At 41.1% G+C, this 12,181-nt stretch overlaps 2 protein-coding genes and 1 pseudogene across 2 annotated transcripts in view; 2 read left to right on the forward strand and 1 right to left on the reverse strand.

Moving 5' to 3' along the window:
* LOC143404366 (uncharacterized) overlaps positions 1–12,181 on the forward strand; it is a 148,866-nt gene that overhangs the window by 87,982 nt on the left and 48,703 nt on the right. The gene's annotated exons all lie outside the window — the stretch shown is intronic.
* LOC143405158 (ADP-ribosylation factor-like protein 4D) lies at positions 6–586 on the reverse strand (the record flags this gene model as incomplete). The annotated part of the gene is made up of 1 exon (XM_076863514.1): positions 6–586. A coding segment is annotated over one exon (498 nt), but the record flags the coding sequence as incomplete, so codon positions are not given.
* On the forward strand, positions 1,621–7,484 carry LOC143403422 (pantothenate kinase 2, mitochondrial pseudogene; annotated as a pseudogene).

Consider the following 12,181-nt stretch of genomic DNA (forward strand, 5'->3'; position numbering starts at 1 on the left):
TGCACTCTGGGCTGACCAAGAGGTCACAGGCCCTGCCTGGCTATCCAAGTGTACAGACCCCTAGTACATGGGGAGGAACAGCCTCAGGTCACCGTCTCTTCTTGCTTGCCCGGGCCACCTTCTTCCTCTTGAGGATCATCTCATACAAGCGCTCAAGGCCTGGCTGCAAGCCCAGCCCATCCACAGCACTGCAGCCCTGCACGTGGGTGAGCGTGGCAGCTGCCAGCTCACGGACTGCCAGCCTCTTCTCCACCTCTGCTGTGCTGAGTGCCCCAGGCTGGTCCTGCTTGTTGGCCAGCACCAGGACGGGAACGCCCTGGTTGTCTGAAGCCCGACTGATTCGATGCAACTCCACCTTGGCCTCTTCTAGTCGCTCAGTCTCTGCAGCATCTACTACAAACACCAGTCCATCTGTCCGGCGGGTGTAGGAGCGCCAAAGTGGTCGCAGCTTCTCCTGACCCCCAACATCCCATACTTGGAAGGTGATTCCGCGGGAGCCCCCCAAGGGCACCCGGATCTTCTCAGTGTTGAAACCTTTTGTGGGGACCGTCTGAACAAACTCCTTGAACTTGAGGCGGTAAAGGAGGGAGGTTGTGCATTTTAATTTATGTTTACATTTATAAAATGTATAAGAAACAAATTATGTTAAAATTGTACCATATATTAAATTTAAAAAGCCTTAAATAATCACAGAGCACTCTTCACCCTGCATACCTTTAGCCTGTCCCCATTTGAGAATTGCAGCCGGGTAAAGTATGAAATCAATTACCAACCCAATTTATGTTATCTTTCTTTTTTTTTTATCTTCAATTTATATTATCTTCTTCTTTTTTTTAGTTGTAGACACAACACCTTTATTTATTTATTTATTTATTTTTATGTGGTGCTGAGGATCAAACCCAGTGACTCACATGTGCCTGTCAAGTTCTCAACCACTGAGCTACAACCACAGCCCTGAATTCACATGATCTTAGAGACACTTTTAGAGTTTTCAGAGAATAAAATCAAGACTAAAGAACTTTAAAAAGATGATAAAGGGAAATTCCATTATGTTGCTTAACGACAGGGAGGTATTTTAAAAAACAAATCCTTAGACAATGTTATTGAGTGAACACCAGAATGCACATACACAAACCTAGGTGGCATAGCCCCACTACACACTAAGCTGTATCTTCTAGCTACCATGTATAAGGTTTGTCTTGTTAATCAAAGCATCTGCATGCAGCACATGACTCTACAATGAATTGTACAATTCTCATTATCAGAAAGGAGGGAATGCATCTGGGTTTTGAAAAAAGTCAAGTTTTTGTAGCAAAGAGTTGTTTGAAAAAATCTTTCTGAAAGATAAAGATAGTGGATAATGTCTCTTAAAAATTCCTAAAATAATCACAATAACAGGCTTAATAAGGGTACTATGTTGTTTTTTTTTTTTAAATGAAGGTCATAAAGCTAAACCACAACTCATTCAAGGCAGTTATGGCTAAGACTAGGCCAATGATTGTTCCAACTTATTTGAAGAATAGAGGTTAAAGAATTGAAACAAATGTCCTCTAAACACACTTCAAATATCACCCTCCTGCTGGCCTTTTGGTAGGCAGAGGATGACAGACTCTACAAGCCATGCTCCCTGATGAAAACCCAAAGTTAGTAGTGTGAGCTGCTAGTTATGAACATGCTTTAAAACAATTGAGCAGACAGAGAAGTGACCTTTTAAAGATAATATAGCCAAATCAAACTCTGGTTGAATACATGAAACATTCCTACAAGGGAATTCTGGGGTTTCAAGACCCAGCACAAGACTTCTTCTTCCCTACCTTTCTAAGGCCTAATGATAAATGGGAATTAATTCAGAACACCAAGAAAAGCAGGAGGAGAGTTGCCAGTGCAGGAAGTGATGTTAGTGTAGGAGAGTTCAGTCTCCATGGCAGAAACCCAAGGAAGCTTCAGGCTCACTTTGCAGGTGCCTCTAAGGGCAGAGAGCTAAGAGGCTAAAATGGAAGGATGGTTTGAAAGTGGGCCTAGCACATGATGGCACCAGATATCTGCCTACACTTCCTGCCTTCCTCTGCCATTTTTAAATACATGAAATACCAACTAGCATTTCACCTCTGGGAAAAATAAAATAAGTTTTCTTCTTCTGAAAAACAGAATAAACTGAGGAGAACTAGGTATGCTGAGGATGGACATCAGTGTCCTCAGTAAAGCCCTCTGCCTTCTTCTTTGGAGTTCCAAACCTCTCCCTGCAAAACTAAAAGGCATCAACATTCTAACCCCAAGATTAAGGCAACTCGTAGGGAAGTCTGTTTATTGACACTGTGGTTAGTTGGGGCTAGGGTTGTGGCTCAGTGGTAGCGCACTTGTCAGGCATGTGTGAGGCACTGGGTTTGATCCTCAGTACCACATAAAAATCAATAAATTAATTAATTAAATAAAGGTATTTGTCCAACCACAACTTAAATATATATATTAAAAAGCTGTGGTTAGCTATGTACCAAGAACTTGACTTCCTCATTCCTTAACCTCATGCTTTTCTGGGAAGGGACTACCAGACTGGGCATTTCATTTTCTGGCCTCCCTTATATCCAAATGTAGCTTTTAACTACACGGAATATGAGTAGAAGTGGTGTGTGTCACTTTCAGGCCAGGGCTTTTAAGAAAGTAACTGTGGAGCTGGGATGTAGCACAATGGTTCAGCACATGCTAAACATTTGTGAGGTCCTGGGTTCTGTACCCAGTGGATGGTGGGGTGGTAGGGAGAAAGTGGGAAATAAAGGAAGGAATAAAGAAAGAAAAAGTGCCTTTTCACATTCTCACTCACCCTGTGCCAGCTGGAAGCAGAAGCCACAAAGGTCAAAGATGCCTGTAGCGTCAGTTGAAGGAGCCTGGGTCTCTGTGTCACTACATGAGGAAAAGCCACCCATGAATCAGGAACATCTGAACTATGCTGCAGTTGAGAAACAAGCAAATTTCATAGAAAACAATGAAGTTTTGAGGCTTATTTTGGTAACGAGCATTACCATAATTAATTAACCTTCCCATGTACATAGAGCACCCAGCACAGGCACTTAACCTGTGGAAGGAAAGACCTATATATTCAATAGTAAGAAACTCCGAAAAGCTATCTAGAACAGTTCCATTCTTAAATATGATGGACAACTAAAGATCCAGTTTAGTGGTAAAGTGCCCCTAGGTTCAATCCCCAGTAACTCCCCGAATAAAATTGAAGTGTTGAAAGACAAAGAAAATAAGCAGAATAAACAAACAAATCAAAGATTTACTAATCCAGAAAGAAGAACAGAGATTGTAGGCTTATAAAATAGGAAAAAAAAAAAACTAAAACATTTGAATTTGTGTTCTTAGAGAAATTTGAAAATATATTAATTACTTCCACAAAATTAGCACTAGATAATCCTACTCCTTGCCCTGTCCCCCTACACATCAAAATAAAAATACAAAAGGAAATTCTTGTAAACTAAGCATATGATTGCTAAAATTTTAAAAATCAATTGAAAGTTCATGGGGCAGTGTGCCAGGTTTTGTGGCACATACCTGTAATCCCAGGGAGTCAGGAGGCTCAGACAGGAGGATCACAAGTTTCAGACCAGCTCTAGCAACTTAGTAAGACCATGTCTTAAAATAAAAACATAAAAAGGACTGGGTATGTAATTTAGTGGTAAAGTGCCCCTAGGTTCAATCCCCAGTAACCCCCCAAATAAAATTGAAGTGTTGAAAGACAAAGACTAGGACCCCTTCTAGAATATAAATCAAAAGATTAGAAAAAGAGAGCTTCAGAGAAGGTGAAACAAAGAAAATAAATCCTTAAGTTCCAACATTCAGCAAATAGAATACAGAAGAAAAATAGCTGGGGATATAGCTCAGTTGGTAGAGTGCTTGCCTCACATGCACAAGGCCCTGGCTTCAATCCCCAGCATCTCTCTCACACACACACACACACACACACACAAAAAAAAAAAAAAAAAAGTTGGGCCTGGGGTTGTGGCTCAGTGGTAGATCACTCACCTAGCATGCCTGCGGTGCAAGTGTGAGGCCCTGGATTTGATCCTCAGCACCACATAAGAATGAAATAAAGATAATGTGTCTAACTACAACTAAAAAATAATAAATACTTAAAATATTTTTTAAAAAGAATAGAGAAAAAATAAAAATAAGGAAGAATGAAATGATAAAAATTATAGAGAGACCTCCTCCAAAGTTAAAGACATAACTATTCTTAATAAAGGGGATAAATGAGTACCAAGGGGAAAAAAAGACCATGTCACGTTACCATGAAACTTTAGAACACCAAATGATTAGAGAAAGGATTTTATTTTTATTTTTATATTTTACTGTAGTAAGAACATATAAGATGAGGTCTACCTTTTTTACTACATTTTAAGTATGGGACAGTGTATTCACTGCAAGCACAGTGTTGTACAGAAGATATCTAGAACTTACTTATCCTGGTTAACTGAAACTTTCTAGACATGGAACAGCAACTGCCCATTCCCCCTCCCCCAGTACCTGGCAGCCACCATTATATTTCTGCTTTTACAAACTTGACTATTTTAGGAATCTCTTGGAAGTGGAATATTGCAGAATATGTCCTTCTGTCATGAACTCATTTCAGTGAGCATAATGCCCTATAAGCTTATCTCTGTTGTTGCAAATGGCAGGATTTTCTTCTTTTTATGGCTGACTAGAATTCCCATTGTGTACATATCACATTTTCTTGATCCATTCACCTCCTGATGGACATTTAGGTTGATTCCATATCTAGGCTATTGTGCACAGTGCTGCGATAAACATAGGAAAAGTAGATTTTTTTAAAAGTCTCTAGAGAAAAAGAGGTCACTTACCAAGAAACAATAATAAACTGGCATCAAACTTCTTATTAGGAACACTTTGTGCTAGAAGAAAATGAAACAATGTCTTCACCATTCTGAGGAGGGAAAAAAATTGAATATACAATTTTGTGTTGCCCTAACTGTTCTTGGTTCCACTAGGGTGCCTCCTTCCCTTAGCAATTTACTTAACACCCCTTCCAGATTTTTGTAACAATGACAATACAACAAACCAAGACAAAACAAGACACAAATATACTGTATCAATCCTCTCCATTTTCTCGAAATGGCCATCCTTCCTCTCATCCTATCTACTTCTAGGGATGAGCAGATTTGCTCCTGTCCTATCTATCTCTAGGGACGGGCAGCTTTTCCTTGTCACTTAGGTGGATCTTTACAAGCAACTTGTGAAGGTTGATACAGCAGGAGCCGCTTTATTATGGGACAGAGAAGTATATATACCCAACTAATTACACACAGCTTAACTTAATTAACATAAACTAGATACAACAGTCAACTAATAAGGATCCTCATCATCTTAATGATTATACACAGCTTAACTTAATTAACATCATTAGATACAACAGTCAGTCATTAAGGAATCTCTATCATCTCAATGGCTTGCTGGCATTACTACTCAAACCACTCCCCCTGGCAAAGTGCCAGGTGCCATCTTGACTTGGTTGTGGCTCTCAACATTGTGCTCTGCCAAACTATAAATCAACATGAAGGCATATGAAAGACATTTTCAAATTTGCAAGTGCTCAGAAATTTTATCTCCCTTCTATGTGTTTGTTTGTTTCTGTTCAATATGCCTTTGGATATATTCCAGAGAAGTGAGGTACAAACCAACAATGATGTAGAATATGAGGGAGTGGGACTAGGAGTGAAGTTTAATAAAAAAACAATTCCAGGTTGAGAGTTGTGCATGGAGTTTGCTAAACAATCTAAATGAGAATAGGAAGCCAGTTGACCCCCAAATACAATGTCTTCAACAACAAAAATGAAATGTGGTCTACATTAAAGATATAAAATAATTATGGAAATGTGTGATATCCATGATGTAGTAAAGAAATGTTCTCTCAGTAAAAATAAAAGAAAGACAAATAGAAATATCAGGAAACACAAACAACAAAAATTGTGAAAAATAAGTTATGATACAAATACAAAGCCCATTAGAATACAGCATCATCTTATTTCTGAAATGATAAAAGAGAATTTATTTCATTTGGGCACTAGAACATTCTTCTCCAAGGATTCTAGAGATCATGACCTTAAAACTATAAAAAGAAATGTAATTGTTGCACATTATTTGACTATGCAGTAAATGATAGTTAAAAAGACACAATAATATAAATTAGGGAAAGCACTAATTTTCAATTTTGAGGATCAACCTATAAGCAACATGTGAAAGATAGGTCTCAGGTAATGGGGGTCACTGGGGCGTCTGGCTAGCAGCCTGTCAGCGCCTGCTGTTGGGCCTCGACAGATGGTGTGAGGCCCCATGGGCTCAACTCCTACAGCGGCCCTGTTTGGGTCTCTGGCTCGCAGGTCGACAGCCTCCGGAAAAAGCAGCCGCTTTTTCCATGGTTTGGCTTGGATATGGTGGAACCCTTGTCAGGCTGGTTTATTTTGAACCCAAAGACATCACTGCTGAAGAAGAAGAGGAAGAAGTGGAGAGTCTTCAAAGCATTGGAAAGTACTTGACCTCCAATGTGGCTTATGGGTCCAGGGGCATTAGGGACGTGCACCTGGAGCTGAAGGCCCTGACTCTGTGGATGCAAAGATAGGTGATCTTCAGCTTTGCCAACTGCATGAGCTAGACTGCTTAATCCAAGGAATTTTATGTATTGACTCAGTTGGTTTCAATGGACCATCACAGTGCTATTACTTTGAAAATCCTGCTGATTCTGAAAAATGTCAGAAGTTACCATTTGAGTTGAAAAACCCACATCCTCTGCTTCTGGTGAACATTGGCTCAGGGGTTAGCATTTTAGCAGTGTACTCCAAAGATAATTACAAGAGGGTCACAGGCACAAGTCTTAGAGGAGGAAATTTTTTTTGGTCTCTGCTGTCTTCTTACTGGCTGTACCACTTTTGAAGAAGCTTTTGAAATGGTATCTTGTGGAGGTAGCACCAAAGTGGATAAAGTAGTGCGAGATATTTATGGAGGAGATTATGAGAGGTTTGGATTGCCGGGCTGGGATGTAGCTTCGAGAACATTAACCAGGTAGTATTTGTTGGAAATTTCTTGAGAATTAATACCATCGCCATGCAGCTTTTGGCATATGCTTTGGATTATTGGTCCAAGGGACAGTTGAAAGCACTTTTTTCAGAACATGAAGGTTATTTGGGAGCTGTTGGAGCACTCCTAGAACTGTTGAAGATTCCCTGATTGTTACCTGGGAGGGTATCCTGAAATTTCTACAATGGGATCTGTGGAGTTTTGTTTTTTAAAAGACTTACTCAGTTTTATGATCGTGTACTACCGAATCAAGTTGAGAAATGACATGTATTTTTCTAAGTCATCAAGATAAATCCTTAAAAAATTTCAGTCTAAACTAGCAACCAGTAAGGAAAGAAGCATTAAAAAACAAGTGGACCATGTTCAGGCAGCATGAGGATTGCTGTGTTTAAGTTGCCCTTCAGAGTAGTGCTGTTACACATGTGGTATGTTTGGAAATCTCAGCAAAACTCACTGAAGAAGCCTTGGATGAGCTGTCCCACACTGAGTTGGCTCTGGTTGTGCATTCTATTTTGACTTGCTGTGTGCAGGACAGGCTGCTGTGTGTGATAATCTAATCACTGTTTTCTCAGTAGGACCTTAGAGATCACCTGTGCATTACTCTGGTTTGCATTTAGCCTTTGTGTGTACATATTGAAAAATGGTTTATTTTAAGCATCTGCAAACTTAATTTTGTGGGTTAATTCTGTTCCTGAAACTGAAAAAGCAACTTTTAGAAGTGCAGCTCTTGTGTTACTTCTCTAAATCATGGGAAGATCCATATGGAAGGAGAAAACTGCTGACAGAATTCTTTAGTGTAAGGGGCATAATGACCTGACCAAAGTGGGTGAGCTAGTGGAAAAAGCAGAGGCTGGCAGTGTGACACCAAAGAGCCTCTGGAAATGACAGCTCTTCAAGGAGCCATGTAGAGAGTATCCTTTCAGGCTGAGTAGCAAAGGAGGAACTGAAGTGTCTGCTGATGAAATCTGGGAGCCTCTGGTGCTCATGTGTTTCAGGCTACTCGAGTGTCTTGCTAAGGGCTGGACCTTTTCTTTCTGCTGTGCAGAATAAGTTAAGAAGCCTTCCCCTTGGAGACAGTGCAGCTTTTATATCTAATGTACCAAGTGATGTGGGAATCACAGTTGAAGGCAAGGAAATGCCTGGTATAAAGCAGCCTTGTAACCAGAAGGAAGATCTCAAGACCTTCCCTGTTCTGTGATCTCTACACGTAGCTCAGTTTTTTTTTCTGGGGTGGAAGAGAGGGGTGAGTAAATTGGGTGTGGGCTGTGTGATGGCAGCAGAGAGTCAGCTGCATGCAGGGCATCCCATAGCCTTTTCCCCGAGTAACACGTGCCTTTATGCATGTGCCTTGACACATCTAGAGTGTGGGTCCAGTTGGGCTGGAGCCTCCTGCAGCATAGTAAGAGGGATGCTGCTGGGATGGCAGTCCACCCTTATTGCAGCCACTCATCTCTAGGCCTTCCACTCTCAGTTGTCTGCTTGTTGGCTGCACTTTCTCCTTGCTACCAAAAACACCACCATCATCTACCCACTTGTACTGGGACTGGAGGTAGGGATTTCTCAGCTCCTGTGCCCTTGGCTTTCCTGGTCTGCTGGGCAGATTATTCCCGTGAACTTCCATCTCATGGAGAACATGAGGTTATGACAGTGCTCCACATGGGCAGTCTCCTCAGCCCTGGCTATTCCTACAGTCTAGCCTAGAAGGAAATTGAAGCCTTGAAGAGCAAATATACCCAAGGTCACACAGCTGCAAATGGATAAAACTGGAATCAAGCCCAGATCTGTCTGGACCCAGAGCATGAGCTGTGAATGTCTCGCTGGCCTTCCTCCAATCCACTGCTCCTCTCTTGAGAAGCTGTTTTTCCTCACTTTCTACCTTGTGTTCAGCCCAACCTGTCATTCCATGAGAGTGTTCTTGATAAGCCACCAGTGAACCTCAAGTTACAAATCTAATGGGTATTTCAGGATCTTACCTGTGCCAGCTCTTAGCAGGCTCCTCTTGCTTCTCTACCTTGTGGGATATTTCCATCTTTGCCAGCTTATTCTTTGATGACAGATGGTGTCAGTTCTCAGACACAATCCTGGATCTCCTTAAGCCATCTTGATCTCCTCAAGGCAGCACCCCACCCAGACATGGACCTTGAACTCAAGCCCTAGATACTGTTTCCTCTCCACCTGTGGACTTCCAAGCTATCCCTGCAGATGTGCACATCCTCCTCCAAGCTTCCTGCTATATCACGACCTCCAGCCCAAAAGGTGCACTTAGGTTGGTCACCAAAGCACCTGTCTGCTCTCAGTGGTTGTCCTAGTCTGCTTTCCACCTGGTGGCCTGAGTGTATCACCTTATCCTATCCCCAGTAGAAGCAGTATGTGGGCTGTGGCTATGGTGCAGAGAAAAATATATGGCCTGAACTGATAGGAGGAGGGTGGCTGGTAAGGGGTAGGAGGTGGCTGGGTGTAGGGAGATGAGGGCAGTAAGGGCACCTATGCTTGATTTTGGACTGTCAAATAGGCAGCTGAGTTTTTAAGTCAGAGATACAGAGCTGGATAATGTGCATGCAGATGGGAAAAGCAAGGGGATTTTGTGAATTCCAACAGCATGAGAAAAATAATAGTAATGAAATGGGCAGTGAAGGAATAAGAGACAAAACAAGCTATTCATAGGGGCCTGTGTCTCAGACTGAGTGTAGGTCTTCAGGCACCTGGTGGAGAATGGATGAGGCCATCCAGATTCAACTACAAGGTCATAGATGGCCTCACAACAAGTTTTCCTGAAGCCATGAGACTAAAGCTAAGCTACAGATGTCCTAGTGAGGAGTGAGGAGTAGCACTGGCTTAGAGGACTTTGGACCAAGACTTTTTCTCTTCAAGACAAATACTTTCAGCTCTGGGATATATAGCAAGAGGGTTGGTTTGGGGGTGAGTCTTTGTGGTCATGTGGGCTGAACAGGGAAAAAGCCCAGTCCTGCTACTTCAGGCCACCCTGAGTTCACAGTTGGGAGACTGTCAACATGTGCCTGTATAATTGAAGCCAGGGTGGTTGGTAAGGCCTGGACTTCCACTGTAATCTCCATTTGAAGCCTAACATTCTCACACTATGGCCTGTTACAGAAGTGGCTAGAGGCATCAGCACCTACCTCCTCTGCTTGAGCAGAACCTTTCCCTTTGTGTTTCCAAGTGTTGCTACCCAGGCAACTACTCTGAGTTGAAATACACACACTCGAACATTAAGTATTTTTAAAACCTGGTTTTTATTTACATGTGTTTCAGTCAATTACATGCACGTTTTGTTTTTAAACAAGTGATTAGCAAAAAAATACATTAATATTTTAAAATAGCAATTAAATATACAAAAATATACCTTACCAAAAAAAAAAGTATATCCAGAATGGGCTACTTCACTAACTCCAAGAGCACTGCCTACTCAGAAGGAACCTCATCTTTCTGGGTTATTTAAGAGCTGGATGGTCAGTCCCCTGCCTCCACCAATGTCTTCCTGCACCTCTCAACATGGAAGACACACACAGCCTTCTAAACACAGGTCAGACCATGTCACTTCTCTGCTCAAAACCTTGCAGTGGTTTCCCATTGAATCTAGAGTTAAAAAAATCTCTAAATTGATCCATGTGGCCCTCCACCATCTCACACTCCTGCTTTGAGGCTTTTGCTGTTGACCCTGTCTGGAACTTTCTTCCAAATATATTCACATGGAATACAGAAAGTGAATAGATAGTATCTTTCGTGGTTTTGTTTTGTGTTCCTAGGGATAGAACCCAGGGCCTCCTGCATGCTAGGCAAGTACTTTACCACTCAGCTATACCCCTAGCCCTTATTTATTTTTATTTTGAGACACGGTCTCCCTACATTGCCCAGTCTGGTCCTAAACATGCAATCCTCCTGCCTTAACCTCCTGAATAGATGGGATTACAGGTATGAACCACTTTACTCAGAAGACAGTAACTTTTAAATTGAGAAATAAAGAAATATCAGCAAAAGCATATAATTGAATGTCTGGAGGTCATTACCAGAATACTAAAAAAAAAAAATAATAATTATTTTTTGCAGTACTGGCAATTAAAAAGTGGTCGCTATTTCTACATATGTACAGTCATGTGCTGAATAACACAGCAGTCCACAAACACAATGGTTGTCCTATAAGATGACATTGTAATTGTTCCAGTTTGTATAAGTACATACTGTGGTGTTCATGCAAGGATAAATTGCTTAAAGGTACATTTTTCAGGATACAGCACAACCATAGGCAATGCATGACCGTGTGTATGTTTGTGATGAGCTGAGAAATGAATTCTTGAAGGATATGCACCAGATTACTTTCAGATGTAACTTTTCAGGGATCAGTTGAAAGGAATACAGGGATAAAAATCAGTATTAAAGGTTTTAGTCTTTTTAACCTGCCAAAATGGGAGAATATTTGCCTGTGGCAAGTGGGACTAGGAAAAAGGCAAAACACTTGTTTTTCTATAAAAACTCTCCAATAGTATTTTATTTTTACTTTGATGGAAATTAAAGAAAATCAATTTTAAAAAGGAAAAGAATAAACAGTTCTTGTTTCAGTCTAGCACACACAAAAATGTACACTAGAACCCCAAAGTACCATCACAACTGAGATGATGGTAGATTTGGAAATTTTCAAAGTATTACCAGCTGCTCACTAATAAAATAAGATAACATGAAACATTTGGTTTTAAGCATTTTAACTTCTTGATATCAACCCACAAGAGTTTCAAAATGTTCCTCTATTAACAACATAGTCACTATATGAACATCAGGACCTCTTCTCTTATCCACCTGTCATCTGCTGGGGAACTGGTCCAGTATTTTAGCATTTGATCTTATTTTTCTCCCTCTGGATCATGTGGTTTGCTTGGCCTCTTTATGAGATTGCCAAATGCAAGTGTAACATGCCAAGCCAAACATCTGTCACTAGGCAGCAGAACATTTATTGATCTTACCTAAAAGAGTGTTTTCTACACTAGGAAGCCCAGATGAGGACCCAGCCCTGGTGAATGGTGTGGCTGGACTTCAAGGTCTCCGGGAGCAGCCAGTTTCTCCCCATGCTCACAGAGCCCTGGAG

Source organism: Callospermophilus lateralis, chromosome 7, assembly GCF_048772815.1.
Source record: "Callospermophilus lateralis isolate mCalLat2 chromosome 7, mCalLat2.hap1, whole genome shotgun sequence".
In the NCBI taxonomy this organism is placed as follows: Eukaryota; Metazoa; Chordata; class Mammalia; order Rodentia; family Sciuridae; genus Callospermophilus; species Callospermophilus lateralis.